The sequence below is a fragment of the Cuculus canorus genome, chromosome 4 (assembly GCF_017976375.1).
Source record: "Cuculus canorus isolate bCucCan1 chromosome 4, bCucCan1.pri, whole genome shotgun sequence".
In the NCBI taxonomy this organism is placed as follows: Eukaryota; Metazoa; Chordata; class Aves; order Cuculiformes; family Cuculidae; genus Cuculus; species Cuculus canorus.
The window spans coordinates 74,813,908-74,841,231 of NC_071404.1; the positions used below are offsets into that span (position 1 = coordinate 74,813,908).

The 27,324-nt window shown below is 39.7% G+C and overlaps 1 protein-coding gene and 1 long non-coding RNA gene across 3 annotated transcripts in view; one reads left to right on the plus strand and one right to left on the minus strand.

Annotated features, from left to right (window-relative positions):
• Positions 1–27,324, minus strand: part of SYNPO2 (synaptopodin 2) — a 90,323-nt gene that overhangs the window by 7,854 nt on the left and 55,145 nt on the right. Inside the window, exons 2-4 of one of the 2 annotated variants that reach the window (XM_009568239.2) lie at positions 20,312–20,463; positions 15,217–16,010; positions 10,172–12,354 (exon numbers count right to left, since the gene is read on the minus strand). In XM_009568239.2, coding sequence (XP_009566534.2) covers positions 10,172–12,354; positions 15,217–16,010; positions 20,312–20,463 — 3,129 coding nt within the window. Of the gene's footprint in view, positions 1–10,171; positions 12,355–13,339; positions 13,501–15,216; positions 16,011–20,311; positions 20,464–27,324 lie in introns of those variants that run through there. The other variant, XM_054066313.1, reaches the window with a different exon arrangement.
• Positions 15,616–20,313, plus strand: LOC128852169 (uncharacterized). Its single transcript, XR_008449840.1, has 3 exons — positions 15,616–15,755; positions 15,979–16,063; positions 20,175–20,313. It is a non-coding gene; the product is annotated as an uncharacterized LOC128852169 (long non-coding RNA).

A 27,324-nucleotide genomic window follows, 5' to 3' on the forward strand; every position in this document is an offset into this window, starting at 1 on the left:
GCACTGGCTTCCAATTTGCCAGAATAGCTTATGCATTTTATTTCATTGGTCTCCTAGGCCTTGCATATTTATGTGCATTTCTAGGCTTCAGCTTAGTAGTCATCATGTAAGACACATCATTCTGACAGAAAAGTTGACTGGGTTATCCAAAGACAGCCCAAGTGGATGGCTTTGTTAGGTGCAAAGTAAATTGTTTGGAGATGAGATAAATTGGGTACAGTGAAGACATTCAATAAATTCTGTATCACTAAAGGTAATCAACAGTTACTTCCATCTGGATGGTTGTTGAACCCACATCAAAATCACAGCAACAAAGTTCCTGCTGCAAGATCGAACTGTCAAGCCAGGTTTTTCTTTTGCAAGTGGCACATTTTCATAACATGTCAAAATTGTTACTATGTTTTCATGGTGTAACTGCCTTCTCACCAGCCTAGGAGACATGTATTACATTTTTGAGATAAATCAAGGGTTCTGTTTTCAAAAGTAGATTGGATACTTAATAGTCTATGTCTCAGTGAAGCTCTCTGCAATGTGCATTCTCACCTGATTAAGTCACTCAAAAAAAAAGTGACCTAGGTGTCTTAAGTCATTAAGGCAGCTCTATTTTTATCTGTTCATTATAGTCCTGGTCCTTAATCCCATCTCAAACCATAGTCTAATCTGAGTTAACATTTCACCTGGCTAATATTTGCACAAAATGGGGACAAAAGAGGAGGAAGTAGATGAAGCAATTGTACTGTCTCAAAAATGACTTCATCTTTACAAAAAGCCCAGAGTCGTGCATTTCTCATTTTGCTATCTATGAACTTGTAATGGCTACTGCAGTTAGAGACCACATCACTGAGAAAATGGTAGGACAAAATAAGTAATAGTTGAGTTTTATGCCTTTTAATTCTATCCTCCTTTCCATTTTTTTAACCATAAAACAAGCCCTTCAGATTTTTAGACTGTGTATAGAAGAGAGACATATTGCTAATGTTATTATAGCTTTTTTCATCCCAAACTATTTACAATTTAAACTTTATGTAATGAGAAAAATAATTTCTCTCTGAAATGCTGCAAGCTCTGGAATAAAACCTACAGCAATCCCAAACCCCCTGTCTGCTTTCACTCATCAATTTAACTATAGGAATACCAAAAATTTTGAAATAAAATAGAAAAATAATCTATTTGAAACTCTGGATATAATTTATGCAGGCTAAAATTGGAATGCAGCATTTTGGTTAATGGGGATACTAAAGGCAGGAGAGGCGGGGAGTCCTACCTGTCTAACGATTAAAGCCTTGTCAGTGGCTGTACTGAGACTGGTGAGAGCTTAGAATCCCACCATTCATGTCTGATCCAAGCTTCCTCAAAGCTGTTGTTTCAGGGCTTGCTTTCAAACATTCATAGGGAACTCTAGAACTAGAACCTAATTTATTCTAAGTTTAGCTTGTTTATACTGATGGTATTGCTTCAGGTGAAAACAATCTTGTTTTCATCAGTAGCATTCAAACTCATGGAACAGTTACCATCGACCCCCTTAGGTAGGCTTTGAGATAGACTCCACTTTTGCCAATGAAGTCCTTTTTAGTTGTGAAGTTACGGTGGAAGAGCAAAGCAATAGATTAGAATTAGGCTGTCACTACTGCAAAATGACTACATGAAAAAGAAGCACAAGGGAGCTGCTAACCTGTCCTAAATTAGTGATGCAGTTAGCTCACTTTGCATGTCTGTAAATAAAAGAAAATCGCTGCTTTCCATTACCATTTAATCTTTACGTGTATACGATTATCAAAATACAATGCAGTTGTGCCTATAACAAGTAAATGGCTGAAACTTTTTTGGCGACAGGCATCTTAGGTTTCTTTGGAGTAGACAGCTTATTTCTTGTAAGGACAATATTTGCTGCCATCTTCTGGGCTTTTATATTACACAGCTTTGTAGGTCTTAGAAAGTGAAGCTTTTGTGAACAAGCGTTTGAAAAACAAGTGCAAAGTTGGTCCTGGTTTCTGACCTTGCTGTTTTGTATGAACAAAGGGGTTTTAATTGATATAGAGTAAAGGTTAATGATTTTTTTTTCTGAAATCAAGGAAAATAAGTATTAATTATATTGTAATAGTTGAAGGTGGTGGCAGTGTTGTTGCTGAACATATCCAAACTAAAAGAGACATTATCCAGTCCCTATAATTTTCTTATCAAATCTTTGAAACTGAAATTTTCAGTCTTAGCTTTTTATTATTTTCTTATTTACTTGACCCCAAATGATCCAAGCATTTCAGATGCCTTTCAGCTAAATGAACCCATAGAGTTCAACCATTTAAAAGAGTGAGAGTAGGGAAAAAATTGTGTCATTGGCAAAGAGCTCTAGCATCCTTTTTGTTGAATAATGATACCTACATGCATTAAAACTGGTTGGAGACTAATCTTTGTATGTGAAGGGTCTCATATTTCCATGCAAACTTACCTATGTGTATTGAAGCTCAGTAGGCTGGCTGCTCCTTGACAGAGCCCAGGATCTCCTGCCTGGGCCCAAGCAGCCTTGTAGGAGAGAACATCTCATTTGAGTACAGAGGGGAGAAGCTGATTTTCAACAGGGTGGAAGAAACAGACAAAGGAAGGACAGCGAAGAAACTGGACAGGCACTGGCAATACTTGATACAGAAGGAAAATCTGTATTCAGCACTGGCATGGAGAGTGGTGAGTCAAGGACTCGATAGCCAAGTTTCCTGAGCTTGGATAAGAAGCCTAAAGAACAGAAAATTGACCTGTGTAGCTTGCAACGTGGCTACAATAGGAGACCATGGAAAGAAAAAGATTGGTTCATAGGGCAAGGAAGGTACATTTGGGGGAAAGAAACTGTGCACACTACTGTATGCTTTCCTCCAGAGTTCCAGGGAAATTTCTTTCCCAGAGGAATTGAGTTAGTCCTTCCTTGGTACCTCTGCTGTCAGAAAAGCCTGTGAAGCCCCTTTGGAAACCTGTGTCACCCTCCCAGTGCTGATTTACAGGCAGGATGTCAACGTGCATGTGCATGCAGGCAGTTACTGAGGCAGCATGGGGGCGATTGCCTGTTGCAGTTCAGGCCGTGCTGGAGGAACCTGTTGATTACAGTGTGCTGTGGGATAGTATTCTGTCATGGGTCTGGTTTGCTGTTTTTAGAAACCACTTTAAAAAAACGGTCTTTTTGCAAAAGCTTTCTTTAAAAAAAGTGAAAATATTTGCCCATAGATCATCACTGTATGGAAATTTTTGCTTCTAATATAAACGTACTGAATTCTTTGCTTTGCAATCAGTTAAAGTTCACACTGAAATCAATGAGTGTTGTGCTTCATGGCTTCCTTACACATGTAACATGTTACAGTGATTGGGAATGTGTTTTATTTCTGTAATGTTCTTCCTTCTCTTGTGTATTTCTTAAATCAGTTAAATCTATTGCTTCAGATATTGATGAAAACATCAAGAGAAACACTCCATCCATTCAGCATTTAGTCTTCACACCTACCTAGAAATGACAAGGTTCCTTTTGTAGCAGCTCATCTTTCAATTGTCTGAAATTATGAGGGGACACTGTTTTAAGACGTCTATCTTAAAGAGGTACAAAAAAATCGAGGAATCTTGTTTGAAAACACCTACTATAGTTATATTGGTTACCCCGCACAGAAAGCCTTGATCCACAAAATCAATCTGTAAGCACGGTTTAGTAAGTTATTTTTCTCATAGCTGCGTTTCCTTAGCCTAAAGGAATGTGCAGTTATTATAACACATTACCACAAAAGTTTGTGTAGGTTTCACATGCACTTAGATTAAAAATAGTTGTTGAGATCATTGCAAACAGGAATAAACTTTTTCCTCTGAAAACTGCAGAAGACAATTAGTTAGCATGTTGTGTAAAGGAAAAAGTTTTGCCAGCCTTACTCAAGGAAGCAAATGTTCAAACCACATCATCGTATGATTAGTCTTAACTTGTAAGGGAAAAGTTCAAGTCTCCTCCTGTAAAGATCCTTCAGAATTTTTCCTAGTTTCAGGATTTTTCCTACTTTTTAAATCATTTGACAAAAAAACTGAAGTGCTACCCTTAGAACCATAGAACCATAGAATCGTTTGATTGGAAAAGACCTTTGAGATCATCAAGTCCAACCATACCTGTACACTACTGAATCATATCCCTGAGCATTTCACCTACCCGTCTTTTAAATCCCTCCACGATGGGGATGCAACCACCGCCCAGGGCAGCCTCTGCCAGTGCCTGAGAACTCTTTCAGTGAAGAAAATCTTCCTACTATCTAATCTGAACCTCAAAGCATTAGTAAGAAACCAGCCTGAAAAGCCATTGTCAAATGCAGCGCTCACGTGATTCCAGCTCCCCCCTTTATGCAATCACAGGCAAAGGTAATGTTTGCTATGAAGTAAGAACAGTCATTGTCAGGAGTGCTATGAAGTTGTGACGGTGGTACCAAGTGTGGTATGAAATTAGCATGCTCACATATTTTCCCAGGGAATCTACCAGCAACAAGTAATTCGGAGCTTCTGAATGCACAGGGTTTTGAAGATTTGTCAAGTTTCTTCTTTGTATAACATTTCTATTTCAAGCTGAGTAGACTCGTTCTAAAATAACATTGTGCCAAGCTGTGTGATTAAGGCTTGCACTTGCCATGCCAAATTGCCAAAGCCATTAATGGCGTCCTGGCTGACTCCCAGCAAAGAAAGTTGCATCATATTTTGTTAAAAAGGCAGGACTGGCAGAGTGGCTCTTTTTATAACCAATCTTTTTTTATTCTTAAAGCTACAAAATCTGGAAAAAAGATGCTGCAAAAAGAGAGGAGAAAGACTTTGCAAATTGTTAGTTGCAAAGAGTGATGTTGTTTAATTGGTATTTCCCTACCTCATAGTGTACAGAGGGTTTCCCACAGAGATGCTGGAGCAGCAAAGCATGATGGTAAGGCTGTTCCTTTGCCGAGGTGTGTCCTGGATACTTGATAAACAGTGCTGCACCCAGATCACAGCATCTGGTGTCAAGTTCTCTTTGTAATTGCTTATCATCTTCTATCAGAGTTCACCTTAGCACTTTGCAGAACTCTCATATATACGAGCTATCTAGGACAATACATTCATAGATCTGTTGTTTCAGAGCAATAGTCTATTGATACAGCCTGCTTTTTTAAAAGTTCACTTCTTTCTTTTTGCTGGGTATTAGCATTCTGGTTCTTTCACAATATATTTTTGTAAAGGAAGAAAATCATGCTGAGTGATGTTAGCATGCTGTCATCCAAGGATAACCTAGAAAATTTCAACAAAAGGCTGGAAATAATTATCCCTGTGCAGAATAATTAAACCCTTCTTGCTGATCGTTCTTCTTCAGTATTTCATGGTCCTCTGATCAGTATTTTTATCCCTGCTTTTTTCCTGTAGTTCTTCCCCACTGCTTGGATCCCTTTAGTCCTAGCAGTTTTTTCTATCAAAATTTCTGCTCTGCCACTTAGCACTCATTTTCTACATACCAGCCCCTCACTTCCTAAATTTGGAGCCTGGTAAAACCTTAACCTTTCAGCATTTCTTTACTTTACTTTAAGTACAAATTGGTATGAATTCTGAATATTCATTTTAGTTTGAATAATAACAGCACTTTGCCAAAAAGAACGTAAGCTCAGTTCCGCATGAGTGCTGTGCTGGCAGCAAAATGGGACACTGCACTTTTAAGGCTGGTTTTGTGTCTCAGGTCTTGAATGTCTCATGTGAAATGAGGCACAGAACATAAAATAAATAAGATATAAGTAGGTATACAAAACCCAGATCGTTGCAAGAAGATTTCAGACACAGTTTAACTGAAACCTCCTTTTGATGGCTGATCTCAAAATGGCATGGGCTTGATGTCAAAGTGAATTGTCAGTGTGTCTAGGAGAGAACTGGGCATTCCCTGCTGGAATATACAGTCCCACACCATCGGCCAGGTGCTTTTGGAACCAAGCAGCTTATTATCACTGGATATTGTCACCTGCCTTAAGACACTGGTTAAAATTAGTTCTTCCATAAGAGAGCAAAAAGCAAAAGGATGAGACTTACTTCTAAAAGCTTTTGATGTTTAGTCTGTAAATGTTCCTACATTTGAAATATCTTTCTGTGTGTTTCATAGTATGTTATCCTTAGCTGAGCAGGAACATGGTTAGGGTGGTTTCCCTAGAGAAGGGGGGTGAAGTTAAGCAGTTCTTTGTCCAAGAACTAAATTTTGGCTTTTATTTGTGCAACAGAAATTTTTACTTTTTGTCTAAAAGCTACTCATCTCCAAAACAAAATATTTCAATTCAGGTTTTATAACCAGAGTTTTATAACTGAATCATAAACTGAAAGTATACAAACCGTTGATTGAGGAAGCTGTTTTAATGAAAAGGCTATCTAGAATGTGAGATCCAAACTGGTGCAGTATACCTCCAGTATATGCTATAATTAAGTGTGCTAAAATAACATAAAACTCTTAAATTCCTCTTTTAATGTGAAAGTACTGGAAGAATTGTTATTAGAGGTGGCCTAACATTCACTGTTAAATATACTTACATTGTAAATGTAACAATTGCATCTTGATAGCCTTGTCATATTGTATTAAATAATTCTGATAGCTTTTTCAGAAAAACATTTACAAAACGTCACTGCCCTTTCAAGGTGGTGCTTCAGGTGGTTCCTCTCTGCACATGTCATTCATTTTCTTGAAATTTCATCTATATTTGACATCACTGTTAGCTTTTAATTTGGACCCATGACAATGAACAGCTCAACTTTCCTCTAAATATCTGCTTCACAAGAGATTACCTTTTGGATGAAACTGTCGCTTTAAGTAGGCTTGTCTTCCTAAATATTGATAAGAATCACAGACTTACCTGATTAGTAAAGAAAGTCTTGAAGCCAAGTTGGATCCAAGCACTATGTGTTTAGAATGATGCGTGTGTATGAAATTGGATTCAAAATTGGACTTTGAATGGGATTTTCAAAAGATCCTAGCTGAGTTGGGAGGACTAGAATCAAGGGAGCTTTCACTTTTAATGCCTATTGGTGCTTTAAAAAATCATCTTGTTATTGCTATAGGTCATATGAAATACTTGTCTTGGAATAAAATTCCAAATGTGATCAAAATCCAGATTTTCAGCATAGATGCACTTCCTTTTCTTTTGGACAAAGTAAAGAGAAGATCAACTAATAGCTGTATTTTATATTGCTGTCACAGAAGCAGAATTTTGGGTTATTGCTGGAAACATGCACATGATTTAGTTGACTTCCTCAGTGAATTTTGGGGTTCAGCTGACAATGAAAGACAAAGCAAAATTATTTTAAAGATGACTATTATGCCTTTCTGTCTTTCAGGTGAATTTAGTTCTAGACAGATGACTCAGGAAACTGAAATCTTCTGTTTCAGTCTACAGCTCTCCTCTAGCTCCTTGACTTTTGTCTTTCTGGAGAGCTGACTTCCTTTGGATGAGGTTATATCCCAGTTTTACCTCTTGTTTCTTCTGCTGATAATTAGAATTACAATGCTTATTATTTCTTACTTGGAAAATGGCATACCAGGTAGTCGGCACATGTAAACCTGGAAGCAATTCATGCATTTCACACAGGATACTCAGTCGCTGGTGATGTATTCCAAAAGTTACTGACTTGAGCCAGTGGATCTGGTGGCCATGCCGTGTAAGCTGCTGTACTGTGTAGGTAGCCACATGCATTAACATCAATGCTTGTAGTGGAAGTACAAAACCGCTAAAAATCTCCTCATAAGGCAAATATCCTTGGGGTGGTAGGGTGAACAAGTACAGAAATGTGATAATAATTTACAAATGTATTTTACAGGAGGAGACTGTAAGTAAAAACAGGTAAGGCAATATGAGGCCGATTGGATTTCTGTCTCTCTGTGGCAGCACTATCTTTGGTAAAGTATCTTTATTCCAAGCAGATACTAGTATCTTAAACTTCTACCTAAAACAGTATATGTAACTTCTACTAGAGGGGAAGGAAGGAGGCAGGAAAAGGAAGTGGAAAGAGAAGGAGAAGGGGAAAAGGAAGGAGAGGGAAGGGGAGAGGGGGAGATTTCATATTATCAGGGTAGAATAGAAAATAGATTTCCCCCTAAATCCACTGTCAGTCTGTACATGTGAGTGTGTAACAGTATCAGTCTGTACATGTACATGAAACAAAGAAATAGCAACTAAAGCAAAGAAAAAAAACCCAAAACAGGCAGAGAGGAAAGGGACAAGTTTAATGATAGAGGAAAGATACAGATATTGACAGTGGAAAACAGATAGAAGGGAGATTGCCGAAGGATTAAAATATTGCTACTTTCTATTTCTAGGTAAAGGCAGCACAATTCTTCCTTGAGTTTTCCAGACTATTTTTGTTGTCAAAATTTCCCATCATTCTCCTGAATTTTAAGAGAGAGATGGATCACTTGGTCATTTTCTCATAATGCAGTCAGTATCCCTATCCAAAATATAAAGGGGAGAGGAGGATTTTGGAGGTCCAAAATTCAAAGGATTGATTTTTATTGGCTTGATCAGACTTTGATTCCAGTCTGCTTTCTGCATGTACAACCAAATACATTCTTCTCAAGTTTGGTTGCAGTTTGAGTTACCATCATGGGACCAAACTAAGGAGATTTTGTTCATACTGGGGAATGTTTTCTGCATCAAGAGAGACAGTTCTATTAAAACCCCTGTGATATAACAGATCCATAATCTGGTCTGTAGCTGGCTAGATGATAAGTTTCAATGAGTACATCAACAGATTCTGCCACCTTTATTCACAGAGTGAGGATTTAATCTTTAGCTTCACACTTGGGATGGATTTTTGTGTGAAACAGCACCTTGTTTCAAACCTAGCACCACTGATGTCAACAGGACTGCTAAACTATTCAAATATAGCTCCTTAATTTCAGCAAGACTGGGTATTCACTGTGATGTTACACAATAGATTTCAAACCCACACTTTCAGGGATTTCCTACAGTAGCAGTATTTCAATACTTAATCCCTAGTACAACAAGTAAAAGGTGAAAGTGTAAGACCAGAGTAAAAAGATTTAAAGTGAGAAGAAGCACTGTGAAGCCCCAAGTGAAAATAGTAAAATATGTATGAGAGACCAATAGGAAGACATGGTCATATTTATGATTTACTGTTAAGTGCTAATTTCTGTGGCGTATACTGCTCTGGGTGTGAGAATCAGCACTCTTGAGTATGTGTATCCCTTCAGTTCTCAGTCACTGTGCTGTTACAAGAAACTATCACATCGCATCTGTAAAACCCAGCTCACCTCTCTGACTGTTCAATATTTTTGATTTCCTGGCTTCTATCTTACATGCTGGATTCAAGGCAAGCTTTGGCTAAAAATACATCGGTGCTTGGGATGTGAAATTTCCCCAAAATGGGAAATGTTTAACAAATTTCCCAGCTGTCTTTCCACCTCTTTTAGTCTTTAAAACACTCTAGCATCTCTTATAGAATATTCTCTGTGAAATCACAGAGGCAACTCATGATTTTGGATCACAGCTGATCCACATGGCTTACAAACTAAGCCCCTGGCTGACCAACCAGATTCCCATGGAAGGACCTTAGAGCCAGGGCAGATTCTGCCTGAATTCATTGAGGCTCTGTGCAGGCCGAAGGTCTATCCAATTGTTTTCTGCTAGTGATCAGTCAGAGTCCAACACTATATCTATTTTACGCTATGTTAGTAATCCATATTACTATTAATATCACTTAATAAGGCACTTCTTTAAAAAATAAAAAGTCCTCAAATCCCTAGGTTGCTAGAACATCATTAGGGAGGGGAGCAGAAAGAAAGCTCTCCTGTATTATTTTGACATACTGGGAACATTTCTCACTGTTGTGTCTGTTGCAGTAGTCCTAAAGCAAAAACCTAGTGTCCTGCTTACTTAATGCAATGGTATCTATTCCTTTCAGGATGTTACATGTATAAAGCATCTAACGACATGCATAAATGTGCTAAAATTTATATCTGTTTTGATTCCTTACAAAAGTTCAAGTATTTTGGACCCAGATTTGAGGTGATACATCTGACATTTAAGTAAGCTAAGGAATACTGCTGGCACTGTTTCTGTGCCAGGTTACCACTGCAAAAATAAGATTGATTGCAAGCAAAATGGACACTAAGTTTCAGCTATAAGGTTTACTCTACAATAGTTGATGGCTTCCACACCTGTGCAATGACGCCAGCTTTCTTTGCTGAAAATTTTGGCCTCGGAGCAGTAAACAAAGAAGATGTGGTGGTTTCTGGCTTAGAAAATGCAGAGTAGCCTGTGGGCGAGTATGATTCATTTACTGGGATAGAGGCATTTGACTGGAACGACGGTTGTGAACTGTAGGCTGGCACAGAGTACACTGAAGATGCCCGGGCATTAGTAGGAGAGCCAGCACTAGGTGGTCTTAAAGGTAGAGCTTGCTTTGAAGTGGACAGCTTTGATGTCTGCTTAATACCAAGACTTTCCTTAGTACTAGGAGGTTGAAAAGTAAATAAAGATGCATCGAGCTGATAAGGTTGATGTTTCATAATATCCAAAGCATTGAGACTTTTCTTAGGTTTTCTCTTTGTATTTTTGGTAGCAGCAGTGGACTTAGAGGAGGACTTGGCACCAGGAGGATAAGATGGGCAGTGGATGGGATTATAAGCTACAGGTGGAGGTGCTCGGACATTAGATGAATATTTCCAAGAAGCTGGTAAAGATGGAGTTGGAGATGAGGCTCGTGCCATGTTTGCCTGCACAGTCTCTGAATCTACCACATACTTCTCCATTCGAGAATGCCTTCTGGCAAATAACTGTGCTCCTCTTCCACTCATAGCTGGTGGCATCTCAAAGGGTGGCTTTGTTCCTCCAGCACTTGGTGTGACTGGCGTCTTGGGTGTGTGGTTTGGACTTGCTAGGGTTGCCTGAGGCCCTTTGAAAGGACCAGCTAGGTTGAGAGTGCTGGGGGGATGGGCAGGAGAAGAAGGAGGCTGTGGAGATTTGACTGGTGCAGGATATGCTGCTTGAGGTGAGGCTGGTGCTGGGAAAGAAGGAGCCTTGTTAGAAGCTGCAGCTGAAGGTGACCAAACTGGTGAAACTGGAGTACTGGCAGTAGGAGAGACCTTGAGTGAAGGCTTTGGAGCAACAGGAGGAGGGGCCTTTTGTTTAGATGCTTGAGTCTGCATGAAATTGCAAGCTTCTGCTCCCAAACTGAGGTAGTCTTCTTCAGGTCCTGACTCAAAACCAGCTCCAGTACCTTTTTTGCCCTCTGAATTGTGTACAAGGGACAGCAGGGCAGGATTAGGACTTACTTTGGGTGCTTCTTTGAAAGTAAACATAGGTTTTGAAGTGCTTCTTCTCTTTGCCTCTTGCAGTATCCCAGTTCTTTTGGCTGGCACCGCAATCCTTTCATCTCTGGATGCTATGTATTCCGTTGGCTCTGTGGGTGACCACACAGCTGGAGCAGCTCTGCTGGCTACAGGAGCTGAAACAGGTCTGTATAAATCCCCAGGGGGTGAGCTGATAGAGCAGTAAGGGGGTGGTGCTGGTATATCTGAAAGAGGACTAGTGACATTTCTTGTGGGTGAAAATGGTGCAGCTGCTCGGTTTTGAACACCAGAAGAGAAAGGTTTAGCTGTTTTATTCAAAGATGCTGCTCTTTGAGCTTCAGAGGACTGAAAAGAGAGGTTTGTGTCTGGTGCTAAGCCAAAGCCATTTTGTTGTACCACTTTGCTATGATTCTGGCTCATGTCTGTGTAGGTTTTACTCACACAGGTCTGCTGTCTTGACATTTCTTCCTCTTTCGTTTGATAAACTGAAGAGCTTACTTCCTGGAAGCTCTCTGACATGGTGGCTTCCCTTCGTTCCTCTGTATGCACTGTGCGTGCCTTCATCTCCTCCTGCTCAGCTGTGATCTGATCCATCCTCTGCCGCCTCTTGGCAAACATGAGGGCCCCTTTACCTGTGCTCTCTGGAAGTGTCTGCATCTCGTCTCCACTTTTTATCTTCTTTTCAACCTCAAGTAGACCACTGTCCCAGTCAAATGTCACAATCTTACCGTCCTTATCAATGTCTGAGAAGAAATCTTCATCTATTTCTGACTCACTTGTTGCAAGCAAACTCACTTCAAAAGTATTTTCTTTGTCCCCTTCTTCACCTTCACCTTCACCCTCTTCACCCTCGTCTTCGTCACGTTCTAACTCCCCAGTACCGTAGCTAACTAAAGTATATTTCCTCGCCCTTTGGCGACGCTTCTTGAACATCAACACCCCCTTGGAATTGGGATTGGGAGCTGCTGTCAGCAGCAATGCAATACTTTTACATTTAGATTTGGCTTCTTTGACCTGTTTCTCTGACAGACTCTCACTTCGCCGGAGCCCTGTGGAAAGAATTGAAGCATACATTTAATTGCATGCAGCCCAGAAAAATACAAGGAGACTAATAAAAAATAGTTCTGCATTTATCTATTCTGAAATTTACATATTGTCCCTTTTCCCCATATTAAAACATTTATTTTCTTTTGCATGGAGAGGTCATCATACTTAAGCTTTTCCCACAATATCATCTGTGTTTTAAATTCCATACCCAGCATTCCTCAGAGTCACACCCATGCAAGTCCAAAGGCTACATCACTTTCTTTAGAACTTCCTTAGTTCAACAGGGACGTTACATTTGTCTTTATTTCTAGCATTCTGAATTCCCATAATTAATCTCAGCAGCATGAGGCAGACAATATTTTCTCATTTATTCCATTTCTACAGTCTGGTATTGACTAAGTGTTTGACCACAGTTCCTAGGCTTACAGCAAACATTCCCAGCCAGGCAGGCCCCTGACTGCTTAACATCTGAGACAAAATGAAACTGAGACTATTCTGTCTGACGGTGGCAGCCGCTTCTGCCTTTTATGTGTTTATTTTACTCATATGCATTACAAAATGTGTACTGCTGATAAAAGTCAGTATGCTTCTGTGTAATAGCCATTTAAAAGCAAGTATATATCCAAAAAGGCATAAACAGAAACTATTATCATAGATTTTCAGCTCCTTGGAAGAGTTTAGTAGAGTTTAGTAGAGTAGAATTTGCTAGTATGTATAGAGCAAACTCCTTAAAGAAAGCCATATGGTGTATTTTCTCTTAGTGATCCTTTTAGCTATGTCAGTAGAGAGTCTGATACTTCTCCTATTAAAGACAATTGGAGTTTTGCCACTATGCCAGATGACAGCGTGATTGGAGCAATGGTTCTCACTAGAACCTATAAAAGAGAAAAGAGCATGGCACCCAAAGCAGCAATTTGTAATATTTTGCTTTGAGAGGGCCAAATCACTAAATCCTTGGCCCAGTCCTTTGGCAACCCCAGTGCTTACAGTAGTCATTGACGACATTTTCCAAGTTTATGGGCTTCAGCGTTAGAGTGCCTCTGCAAACAGAAAGGGTCACTCTTCAGAATGTAGGTTCTATGCTTTTGAACAAGCTACTTGCATCAGCAGTGAGTGTTTTGCTGAGAAGGGGATTCAGCAGGTACTCACACTGTTCTATGGAAAGAAAAGATTGAAATTTTTCATTTTGCTCGTGTATTTTTTTAATTAATCTGAATAGTTACTTAATCAATAGATTCAACAGATACAAAAGAAATATTAACTGCTCAGATAAATATAAGCCTATTACTATTTTCAGAGAAAATTTCTGCTAAAGAGATTAAGCATCTATAGTAGATGGTCTTTTCTAGTTTAGACCTAAATGCTGCATTACACTTACAATTTTACAAGAAACATGCATAGCATTTGCTGCACATGGATTATTCCTCTGTGCTTGGCAATTTGTTCTAATATGTGGATAGAATAATAATAATAACAACAACAATAATAATAATAATAACAATAATAACAAAGCAAACCTTTTTATAGATTAAATTGGTCGTTCTTAAAGATAATGACCTGCCACTAGATTAGAAGAAATTCAGATTGTCAGAGTTCAGATGGGAGGACAAAGTCTGTCAAACTTGGAAGCAGAGTTTATTGTGTACTATGTAGTTAATTCTTGGTACTTTTGCCTTGTTAGAGAGGCACTACAAGTCGTTCTCTAAGACAGACGCAGTCCCACAGTTGGTTCTGACTTTGCAGCCAAAACGTAAAACATGTGCATTTTTCTTTTATCCTTCATTTAACATGCCAAAAATATGTGTATTGCATACAGACACTTAGGCATAAATAACTTCTTAATCCACTTGCCAATAAGATACAAGTGGTTATCATGCTAAAAATACGCTTACAGAGGAATTAGCAGCGGGTTAGCAGACTAATTCCTACACTGCATATGAAATAGTTTGTTGCTACAGTATATCACTGCACACATTCAGGAACCTTTGACATACTGCTGCTAAATCCCCAGACAGGATTCTTAACATTGCTGGGAAAGAGCAAACAACCAATAGAAAAGTCCCAAATGAATAAAATAATAAATAAATAAACAAGCAGATAAACAGATAAATAAATCAATAACATGCAGCTACACTCAGTTAATTGGTATTGGATCCAGTTGGAAGTTTACTTTCATGTAAACTTCTTGGACACGGTTTGAAGCTGACCTCAGGGTATGGGAGTCAGAAGAAATAGCATCTTTGCTTCACAGACTAGAGAAGACTGACAAAACTGGAAGGATCAAGTAACAGTTACACACATGCTGGTGTCTGTCAAAGTCTCTTCTGCAGGCAACATCAAGCTTTTCTACGAGCCTTTTTATTAAATTTAAGACCAGTGGCATGGCTTTGATTTTAGATGATGCAAATGGCAACACAAAGTTTTTGCTATAAAAGGAGAAATCCACAGGATTCGTTTAGACATGTGGAAGCAACTTTCTTTCTTTTGTTACTATTCTACAGATTGCCTCTGAATATACATCTGAATACCAGTGGTATTCAGTCCTTTTTGGAGCTGTACGTATTTTTAGTTGGACAAAATCATGAGTTAATTTCCAAGTGGAAGTCTACTAGGTGAAGTTATTCAGTGCAGTTAAGGCATGAGTATACCCTTGGCTCACCACCAGGAGCATTGTATAACTGAAAAAAATATATAAAGCAAGAACAGAAATATTATTAAAAGGAAAAAGAGATGAAAAGTTAGAAAACTTCAGAAAAAAATCTCTAAGCATTTTTTTTCCTAATGCAGTCTAAATTCTCAAATTGTCTTTAAAATGGTAAAAGATCCCCTCAGGCAGTGCAAATGATTAGATGGGACATACTTACTTGCGTGCCTCGCCCTGTGCTTGAGAGGTCTGTGATCCCTTTCTGAGTGCTGGTCGTCTTCTCCCTGCTCTGTGCCTTCTGATGGGATTGCAAAGGAGAGGAGGGAAGGAGGTGCTTCTGACTGCCCTCCTTCCACTTGAGAATCAACACACCCCTTTTCAGCTACAGACCTGGGTGCTTCCTTCTCCCTGTCCGAACAGTCTAGGATCACCTCCACCCTGGGGAGAGATGGAGCTGCACCTTGGATCCTCTTGACCTCTTTGCTACTAGAAAACTGGACGACTTTGCTTGACCACTGGATGTTGCCCTCTTTCACGCCTGAGGGAATTGCAATTACAGGGCTGGTCCCATCTTGTTGTACACTGGGTCCTTTTCCTGAAGGGATGCATTTTCCTGCCCCTAAGAGAGTCACAGCAGGAGCATTGGTGCCCTTGTGTGCGTCATTTGAGAGGGACAACTGCAGCTCAACCATAGTACCTGACCTTCTTTCTTCTGTCTTCCCTCTGAACACAGCCTCATCTGGCCCAAGCACTTTGGAGGTGCCTATCACTTTAGGAGTAATTCTGTGGCTTTGTGTGGTCTCTTGTTTCATTTCAGAAAAGTGTGTGTTGCTTTCTCCTGCTTCTTGGTGAGTTTCGGTATATATCTCTGTGATGCACAAATCTCCATGGGGTATCTCTTTCGCTGTGTTAATTTCCAGTGTGGTACTCTCCCTGTAGTCCTCATATTTTATGTTGTCAGGCTTTCCCTTTTCTCTTTCAGCACTCAAGTTTTCATTTATTCCATTGGAGGATCTGCACAAGTAATAAGTAATTCAAGAGATAAAGATGCTGTAAGCACAGCAATTGTAAGTACAGTTTCAAAAGCAATTTGTTTATAGTATTTTTCCTCCTATATTAGTTGTAATACCTTCTAGCACTTCCATTTAAAAAGAATTTTCCCAAGATGTAGGGTTTTTAATTAAAGCATCTTTATATCTTTCAAAATTCTTCAACTTAACCGTTTAGTAGGAGGAAATTACACTATTGTGGTAGAACCATGATCCTACTGCCATCCTTCTGAATGTTGAATTCCATCATTCCTAACACCAGCATGCTTTCACAGACACATTTCTGTTATAGTGTTTCCAGACAAATGCTGCTGGGACTTCTGGGACAATACTTCCTCAGATTTCACATCTAAGTGAGAAAATTAACTTTGCGTGACGCAAGAAGGGTGGTTAACTTTTGGCTTTATAGGTACTACTGCAGCTGTTTTAGGCACCAACCTCACATATAGTTCCTGACCCAAATAGTGTACTCTCCACGCAATAGATAAGTACTGGATTAGGATCAGAGGAAGAGGAACGAATACTTAAAATACACATTCAAAGAATTCCTGTGAGGATCATCATCCTTACATATCATGGCCTATTCCAGTGATCCGGTGAAAAAGGAAAGTGAACCCATACAATTTTTCCTAGTTATTAAAAGCCATATATTTCTAACTAGCACGTTACTTTGACTTCCCAAAGCCCACTGTACACCTCAGTGCAGCTCCATTTTTTAAATTATTCATTCCTCTGGCCCAGTTCGGCTGTTTTACTGGTGTTAGGACTCCTAGAGTACTCTCTGTTGTCTTCTTTCAGTACTCTGGACCATACTGACTACTATTAATTCAAGAAGAAATCTTTTCTGTACAGCAAGACTCCAGTGTGTTCTTAAAGCTTTCTGTTGACTAGGAAGTAGGAAAACACTTTTTCAAACAGGGGAAGCATTAGGTACCCTTAGTGAAGTATTACTATCAAGTATTATGGAAATTTTTTAAATCAAAAGCAGATTCTAGGTATTCTGAAACCTTGGAACCCCCTACAGAGAAAGGCTGGAAGAAAGAAGAGAAGAAATAAATCTGTTGGTGCACTGAGGAGACTTCAATATCCCTTGCTTTCTAGCCATGCAGCATACTGTTTGTAGCAGTCTGGGTCTGCCTCAAATAGCATGAAATGAGTCTTAAATTTAAATTTTAATCCATTGAACCACATATGGAGCTACATAAAGGTCAGATAGATTTCAGTTTAGGGAGGTCCTTGTGAGTGTTGCTAGATTCCATCGTATTATGCTGTTTGGATGATCAATTGTATTACTCTTAAGTACAGATGAATTGCAACAGTCCGTAAACATTTCCTTTTAAGATACAAGACTGGGGGCCAGGCCAGCTAAGTGTCAGCCCTTATTGGTAGCTGCATGATTGTGTGTATATGTGAGAGATTTCCACCTTAAAAGGCTAATTATGGATGTACTTCTATTCTATAGAAACATAAATGTACACCCATGTGTCAAGAGGCAGGATACTGAGTCTCTTCTCTTTTTTGTCATTTAAGATTCTGTTTTGTCAAATTATTATTTTTGTTTCAGATCTTTCCAACTTGGTGCAGGAACAACAGCCCTGGTGTAATTCCAGGAAGGAAGCAGAACTCATAGAGTCAGCATGGCAGTTTGTCTCACAGTCATGTTTTACTCCCTACATGGTGCATTTCATTTTGGTATGCACTTGAGCACACTCCCTACTTCCCCCTAGCAATTTTCTTTCTAGACTCAGCAGTAGCCTGAGAGTGGCTAATGCTAATGTGGAAAGGGCAGGATAGCGTTTCTGTTTCTGTCCCCATTCTCAGTGTTTCCTGGATGCATCTGTTCAGCTGGAGGGTCAGTGAGATGCTCCCTCACACGGCATCTGGCAAGTGCCTGCCCTGCAGGGTGTCTCTTTCCTTTCATCCTGTAAACCAAAGATTTTGTAGGCACTGCTAGTCAATAACTGACTGTGGTTTACAGGGGATTGGGAAAACTTTTTGTAGACATCAAAGACATAATTTCATTCCCAGTAAGCTTTGCAAAAGCAGAATTAGGCCAACAATGAATGCCTGTGAAAATCTCATCCTTCATGCAAATAGTTCAGGAACAGTCAGAAGCTTCCCCAGGAGAAGTATTCTTCCCTGCCAGTGAAGGACACTTGGGAGTAAAGATCATCATTGGAACACCCCATTAATTAGGCCTTCTTCTTTCCTTATGACTTCCAGCATTTTCTTGAGATGGCTGCTAACAAGTGTCTACTCAGGAAAGGAAGAATTTGCTTCTCATTGCTCTCAGAGGATGCTAAAACACTCCTGGAAAATCCTTCCGATGGTAGTGCTGAGAGGGCTGCTACCCACAAAGGAGGTGGCAGGGGAAGAGAAGTGTTTATTCTCCCATTCCCTGGATGATACTGACCATAGGGGCTGGGAGTTAGGGGAGATGAGCTGTTGAGAATAAATTCAAAGATTCTCATGGTGAATTCCTTTAGAACATTTCAGTCACTTTCAGAGTGTTGAGCAACTGCAGCTTGCTTAAAATTTGTAACAGACAGCTCCATTATATGAAACACTGAATTATGTGGTCTAAGCACGCTGGTTTGGGTCTGATTTTCAGGATGTGTCTTGCTGTTCACCACACATTCCAGCAGGGCCAGTGGAGTGAATGGAAGATGTGCTGTCACTTTCATCTGGAGCATACTGCGGCCTTCAGAGCAACTAAAATATCAGTTACGGAGCAGCAACAGGCAGGGGTCTAAGCATATGGAGCTGTTCCTGTGGCTGCAAAGAAGACAGCTGATCAGCTGCAAATATCAGTTTTACAACTGTAAAGCTGTAAAAGTTCCAGTAGTCATGTTATGAATTAAATACGAAAAAATGGAGATATCACATGAGGAGCACTCAAATAGTACACTGCTGAACCAGAAACAACAGCTATGCACTGTGGAGAGGGTAAGCCGCAAGTAAACCTCAGCTGCCACTGTTCCCCCGATCTCATCACATTGATCCATTACTCAGCCCAAGACAACATGCACAGGCAGGCCATGCAAAATGTCTGTTATAAGTAAAATGAATACTCATTGAGAGCATCTTGTTTTGAAGGCAGGTTGTAACTTTGAACTACTAGACATGTTAGGAAAGTTCCTTAGAGCAGGTTGCAGAAATCACAGAGGAATTTTGCATGCTGTTTAGACATCCCTGATAATCAGAGACAAGTGCTTTTTTTGTATCAGAGTCCTTTCAGCCCTTCCAGGGACACTGCTCTGTTAGCTGTTGAGATGAATCCTGACCCTTTCTGTCCTTATGGTCCTGCCTGTAGGAAAGCAAACACAGGGAACTGCAGTAGCTCAGAAGGGAGCCGTGATTCCTTACAAGGAGCGTGGAAATCTCAGGTCTTTTCTTCCTCTATTTACCCACGCTGAAGGCAATTCAGAGTTCATCTTGTCTGATTTCACAGAGTCAGGGGAGAATGTACTTGCTGGTGGTGGTTCTGAACTCAAGATTGCATGAATTCCACTGGTGACAATTACAGAACAGTCATTAGAATGGACTGATGTGCCATGAGCAGTGATGCTGGCTTGCTTGCAAACTTACACCAAGGTAACTCCAAGAAACTTAAAGCATTTTCAGAGAAAGCTGAGATTCACTATTACTATTTTATAAAAGGAGAAGCTGAGACCCAGAGAGCTGTAAGTGACTTGCCCCCCTCACCTAGTGAAGTGTTAACAGCTACAGAAATAGAATTCATCATTCCAGACCCTCTCCCCCTCTTGACTACTAACACATTTTGCCACCCAAGAAGACCATTTGCCATGTCATCATCAAGGCATATCTGCATAACACACATTCTCCATCTATACAGCCTTTGCTTTCTGTAAGCCTCACTTCCCTATCTATGGGGAATAACAACACTTCCCTACTTCAAAGGGATGGAAAGAATAATTGAACTCAAGACTCTGCAGTATGCAGATATGGTAGTGGATATCTTGTAAGTATTAAGAATACTTAATAAGAAATAAAATCATTACATTTGGAGACTGTGCTCTTAATTCTGTGCCTGAACTGTACTATTCAAATTATATACATTAATTCCTTCAGATCAATTACTCTTATCTTCCCTCCTTTTTCCACACAGACAGAGTTACAGACATAAACAAGAGGATTGTCAGAAGCTCACGGTATATGTCTGCAAAATGACTGCATTCAAAATCAGAGTCTTCCATGTGGTTCATCGAACAGAATTGTACCAAAGCGTTCTGAGCATTCCTGTACCTCTTGATAAGCATCTGCAGAACGTCAGTCAGGCTTTCCATCAGAACGGTAACTTCTGCATAGGTTAAGTCTCCACAAGGTTTGCCATTGATAGACACCACCTCATCTCCCTCGCACAGTCCAGCCTTAGCTGCTTTGCTCTTGTTGCGAACCTACAATGAGTCAAAACCAAATTTCAGATCGTGCAATTAGTGTTCACTTCGAAACAGCAACAACCATGTCCTCAACTTCATTTTATCTGTACTAAAGAAAAAAAAAAGATTAGCATTATTAATCATAAATCTCTAGTAACATAAATTCATATCTTGTCCCAGTAGAGGTTAATACTGCTGTGGCCAGTATTACCAAATACAAAAAATTCTCATTCACCAAGCTTGTGTGCTAGATGTCAAACAGGCTGGAATTTTTTCAAAAAAGGGGAGACAGAACTCTGAGACAACAATCAATTGATCAGAGTTTAGCATTAACACAAAAAAAACTTATTAGTTTTTCACAAAATGAGACTACTAGAGCTGAAATCTATGCCAAGATTTGAAAAGAAGATCTGGTAGAAGTTGTCCCTGCCATGGAACTGGAAAATCTGAAGGTCCTTTCCAACCCAAACCATTCTATGATTCTGTGATATAACTTCAGGCTCCTTTGGGCAGAATGTCAACATCTACATGCTGTTGGAACTGTAGGCACACAGACTTTTGGCGTACTGGACACTTTTCCTTAGATGCCCAACTGTAGGTTTAGTTGCCAAACTATAAACATCGGAATCACTGGAGATCCTAAATCCATGTTTAGTCATCTCAGTAAGAGCCTTGATTTATTGAAGTGAAGACATGCTTGCTATGGTTTAACCTTTCCTGGTAAATACTCATTCAAGAATTTTATGCAGCTTGAGTTTTGGTGTTTCACTTCATTTTCCACTGGAAGCATGTTATAACTTATCATAGGCTTTGTATAACAAAACCTAAACAGCTTTAACGCCACTCAAGGTATGCCATAGAGTTGACTGCTATTTTTAAAGTACATATTTGGCAAAGAGTGTGTTATATTAACCAGGATGCTTGCAGGAGTCTATTTTAGAATGAGACAGACACATAAAAGGGCTGTCCTTGGGTTCTTTGCTCCCAATCTTCTGCCTTTTGGTGGGAGTACTTTGGCCTTATACAATACTGAGTTGAAAGGTCATTACATTATCCTTATTAATTCTCATAGCATTTCCTTGACAATTTTTAAAGTGTAATATAGTTCTGCCATACTCACAGCAGCAGAGTCAGTCCCCACTGACTCTAGGAAAGTCACTACTGATATAAGTCAAATTGGAGGCTGCAACTGTCCCACAGAGCCATGCAATTATTCCCAATATAGGATTAGAGCTTTGGTCTGGTACATGAGATGCATCTCTAGAGGTAATTTTGAAATGTCTCTTGGAGTCAGGATCATGTGGAGTACGCAATATGTGGAATAAAGAGTGAGACTGCACTTTTCTTTGGTGCAGCCATATATATACCTTTGTTGTTTCAATTTATCCATACCCATATGTCATACTATGGCTTTTAGAGCAGTGAAGAAACAGAAGCCTAGTGCATAGGGAAGCCAGTTTCTACCTTGCAGAGTTAACATTTACAAATATGGAGTGGTATGCTGCTCTGTTTATCTCGCCTTAGGCAAGAGCATAAACATCCTTGTACTTGAGAAGAAGTGACAGTTTAAACAGTGTTTAGAATGTTTTGCTTCATATATGCACTAGGATTTGGATTGAGGTTTTGTCATTGGTTTGTTTGTTTTTTTTTTTTAAATAGGAGGCTATGCTATTAAAATTTTACAAGAGATTTTAGGCCTGAATGTAAATATTTAATGTGAATGCTAAGAAGCATTTAGAAGGTCTTTTTCAAAAAAACACATAAACAGCAATTATAGCAACATGTGAACTCTGAAATAGCATAATGTTTTACCTAAATGGTGAGAAGAAAACTTCTTTCTGTGTCTTTATTAAATGCCTGAGAATTTGGGGTCAATTCTATCCTAGATTACTATTACAGCTGCCTCAGGAGAGAAACTGTTACCCATTCCATAAAGTCAGTGATTTCTGTCAAAAAGCAAAAGCACAAATGTACCATAGTAATAGAACTACAGGAACTGCTAGACAGCTCAACCGAATGTGTAATTTTTTAAACAGACTGCTTGTTAGCATTAAAAGAAAACAGACAAGGGTATTGAATTTCCTTTTAAAGTTCTTGAGGAGGCCGCTCAGTCTGTTTTGCTCCCTTGTGAACTGTTGAAACATCACAACTGTGAGATATTTGGACTTTCACACTAAAACTCAGGCCTTTCTTTGATTGGTCATGCAGGAAAGAAATTACTGTACATTGCTACACTTCACTCTCTGGTAGCATTTCAATTCATAGAGCACATCAGAGCAAGTTTCCTTATAGTCTTATATTTCCAGATTTATCCACATAAATCATACCTTTAACATGATTTTGCCATTGCAGGATCACACTGCACATGCTGCACATACTAGCAGTTCTCCTGACAGTATGTCAGCCTTATTCCCGGCCTTCCCCAGAGGCACCTGTGCCTCCCAGATTTGAGCAATGTCTACATAAAATCACCTCAGCATTATTGTTTTGTGTGTGTGTTTCTGTTGGGAGAATAAAAGGAGGAGAGAGCACTGACATAAAATGAGCAAAGACAGGCAGTATAATAAATTATAGCAAGTTGCTGCTAAGGTAGAAGTAGACCATCATAATTTGTGTTATTTTAGCCTCAGGATATCACCAGATTACTCAGCAATATACAGGCTGCCTTGTCAGGCAAGGGGTAGCTGTTTCTGGTTTTGTTGTTTGTCTTCACTGGAAACACACAAAAAAGAACAAATTATTTACTCAAGTAAACAAAAAATTTTCAGCTTTCTGGGAAAAAAAGAAGAAACAACAACAACAACAACAACAACAACAACAACAAACCTCAAGAAGATTTGTGGAAAGCACGATCTTCCTGGTAAAATATGTGTTTAGTGGGCAGTTTTCCCTCAAAGGAAGTTTTGTCAGAAGGGAAACAAAAGCTGCCTCTGTTGTCAGAAGTCCAACTTGATCCCACATGGGACAGTAGGAAACCTTTATCCAGTTCTTGGCAACTTGAAGCAAGGCATTTAGAATCATAGAATTGTTAAGGTTGGAAATTACCTCTAAGCTCATACAATCAAACCATCAGCCCAACCTCACCATGCCTACTAAACTGTGTCCCAGGTATCGCGTCTACAGGATTTTTCAACACCTCTAGGGAAGGTGAGTCCACCACTTCCCCTGGCAGCCTCTGCCAATGTTTCTCCACTCTTTTGATAAAGAAATTTTTTCCAATACCCAATCTAAACCTCTCCTGACACACCTTGAGGCATATTTGATTGTAAAGCAGAAGAGATTTTTCTAAAACTACTTTTGCCTTGCAGTGCAGCCAGGCTTCTTCCGTTACTTGTTTCTCCTGTCTGCTTTGGCATGAAGTTTTCTTTAGGAAGGAAAATTATTCCCATAATATTTGTGAATGGAATCTAACTACTAATAATATGTTTCTAAAGATATTCTTAGTTTTTTCAATGCTTGCAATAGCAGTATAACACAGTGAAGCAGAGCCTGTACCATTAATGCTGAACCTGTTAGAAAGCCCATTGCTCCTGAGTGTATTGAAGCAGTTTAAACGACTTTGCCCCTGTGTTGCTTCTCTGCTCCCCCTCATCCTGGACTCTTCCTTTTTATTATTCAAGTTAGAGATCATGCGCTCATTAGAATGCTTCAGTTTTCTTCCAGTCACAAATTTTGCAATGAAATGGAAATATTTACTCTGAATTCCAGAAGTTTTATGGAAATTTTATACTGAGTGTATTGGCATTGGAACAGTGCTGGCCTTAGACAATGCTGTGCATGCTCTGCCGATAAGGAGTTCTAGATTTCTGAATTTTTAGCAGCATTAAAGTGCTATATAATGATATAAATTGTTGTACATAAAGACTTCAAGTTATTCTGAGCCATTTGTTATAATATTCTCTAATTACAGGTGTTTAGATCACTGTTGCTAGAGGGTGTGAAGAAGAGTGCTGTATTACTTGGATGATTTACCCGACGTACGTAATTCCTTTTTATTCCAAGATTACTCCTGTATCCAGAATTCCCCACTATTAGAAGTGCCCCTTGCTGCTTAAAATGTCAAGTGCCAAGCAATTTCTCTTATCCACAGGGGAAATTTCCTTTGTGAAGGACTTGGCCTGGATGCTCGACGTTATCTGAGCACCACAGAGGAGGCAGGACGTGCTGTGAGCAGTGCAGCACGAGCCCACAGAAGCAGCAGCAGTGCTGCTGCCTGGGACAGGAGGCCACAGAGGCTGGTGGAGGGCTCCTCATCCTCTCCTCTGACACCTACTCACAAACGGTTTCCACAAGGAGGTACTGGGGGCTGTCCAGACGCTTTGCAGGAGGCTCTGTAAAGTCTGGGAGCTGTGAGTGAGGTCTGGGAGCTGAGGGATGCACAGTGAGGGACAAAGGATGGCTCTTGTAGAGAAAGCTAATGCTGAGCACCCAGCCTTCATACTCTGTATGCTGTAGTGTTTTTACTTTAGCTCTAAGTCTCATTCTGTCACCTGGAGACTCCTTGCCAAGTAGCAGGTACTAGATCTGCTCCTTTGATTTAATCTGAAAGCAGTTTAGTTTGTACAACCCCAAACTGTTCTATGCTATGAAACAACATGTGGTAAATCAGAATAATAGGGAAACTTTCTTCAAAAAATATAATTCTGGTGAAGCTAAAAAGCTAAAGTAGATGCACCTGTTAGGTGTTGTGGCTGCAGATGGATGCACAGGCAGCACCTGGGGCTCAGCACACCAGCTGGTGGTTTTGATTGTGTTTGAGCCCTACAACATGCAGATCAGAAAGTTGAGGTATCTTGAACCTAATAACAAAATTGATGAGTTGTAGTTTAAAGTGAGGTAAATTGACTTGAGGACACAGCAGCCTTGCATCTCCAACTGCACAACTACGAAATTGTTAGGATATTTCGTAGTCTTGCTTTTTCCACTGACTTTGGGAATGATGTTGTGTATCTTAGTCATGTTCAGGTGTGCTGTATCTGGAAGGTGTGTCTAAGTGGTATGCTTCAGGTGTAGCCTGACTAAGCAATCAGGCTCAACCAATCAGAGAAAATGAGCAATCTGAACATAAGGGCAATCCAGTTAGTCTAAACCTTTTGTTAGTTGAAGTAAGTCTTCTCTGGCTTTGGAATATATGTGTATTTGTGCAGTGCTAGTTTCAATTCAATGCGAGCTTTCTGAACTGTGAGTTATTCTCAGAGATGTTTCCTGATCTTTTACAGCTTGCTAGGAGAATAGCAGAAAATGTTGCTGCTTGGTGTAGTGGAAATACACTTCTCTGCTATTTAAGATCCCTTGCTCATACAGTCAGAACGGTTTCTTTCACTGAAGAGTCAGCTCTGGAGAACCTTAGCCAGTTGAATATCCTTTCCAATTTCTGAAGCCTCTTCTGAACTGTTGTATGGCCCTCAAGGCCTGAAGCTGGTTTCTGTGAACTTCATTTATACAGGTAAGTCCTTGGTGTTAGCCCTGAGTCTTTGATGACTAGACTTGTTGTGATGAAGCATGTTGCCAAAAATAGCATAGTAAGCAGGACTTCTGTAGATCAGTTGTCTGCTTTCATTGTTTACTACTTTAATTATGTCAGCTGAAAACTTTAACAGCAGTGACTTTGTGTTTTCTTTTAGACTGATGATTAAACAACAACAAAGGGTGAAGGGTGCTTAACAGGGATATGTCCTTTGACTTCTGTTATGCCCCTATTGAGTAATGAGTTCCAGTTTAAAGTTACTTTCTCAGACCCAACAACTAGCCACCTTTTAAAGCAGTATATTTTTTTTTTTTACCACAGTAGCAATCTGTGCCCTTAAATGTCCTGTGGTGACCTGTTTTCTGTTTAGAAAAACAAAAATCAGTCTCAGCCTTCCCATTATACAGGAATTGTGTAATAAATTTCTGTTCCAGAAGCAGGTTCTATCTACCTGCTGCCTTACGTGACTTTCTGCATGTAACACTAAGATTTTAGTAACTCTCTCCAGGAATTGTCTGGCAGATAACTGTGGAACCATACGTGGTTTTTTAGGACGAGAGGCTTCTAAGGGGTGTTTCACAGGTTTTAGTATCTGGTCCTCGTACCTGTTTGAGGCTGGAATGTGCAACTAGGTAGTAAGCACAGTTAAAACTTCTCACTTGGTATCAATGTGTTGTTTTACACTTGCAAGCACAAGTATCAGTTTTGTCTCTGTGGAAAGCTGTTTCTGGATACAGAAGTGTGTTGTGAATGAAATTAATATTATAAGGGGGTGTGGTGTTAGTTTTCCAGAAATACTGATTCTTTTAATGTTGGAAAAAGATCCAGGTCTAAGCATAGACCAGGATATCTGGTGTCTGTACAGCTGTTCTGTTGTATTGTCAGAGAACTAAAAGGGGGAAATGGCAATAATAGGTATCTCTTTGCAGAAAAGGGCGGTTGGAGGTAGGAGTGTGAAGGCACTGCCTCCTCTTCCTTTATTCATACTAGCATTAAAACAACAAGTGTTTGATGCGCTCTTTTCGTAAGTAATATTTTCCCTAAAAGAAACAACTTTACAATTACATTGGACACCCTGAATACAATCTGATGTTTCTGAAGCTAAAACCTTTTGGATACAGTCAGATACCTTTGCAGAAGGTAAAATCAGTTTAAAATCCAAGTTAAATGGACTGTGTACCAGAAATAACAATGAACTTGAATGTGACCTCAGCTTGGCTGGAAGAGAAGTGGCACTTCAAAAAGGTTCAAAAGATGGGCAGTGATGAAGTGATCTGAAATCTAAGCAATTAAATAAATGTGTTCTCCTTGCTGCCAAAGTGGCAAGTAGTGCTACATGTGGAACTGGGCTTTGCCGCTTAACTACAGCATACTGTTGCCACAATTAAAGGCCTGCTTGCTAGTTGCTGCAA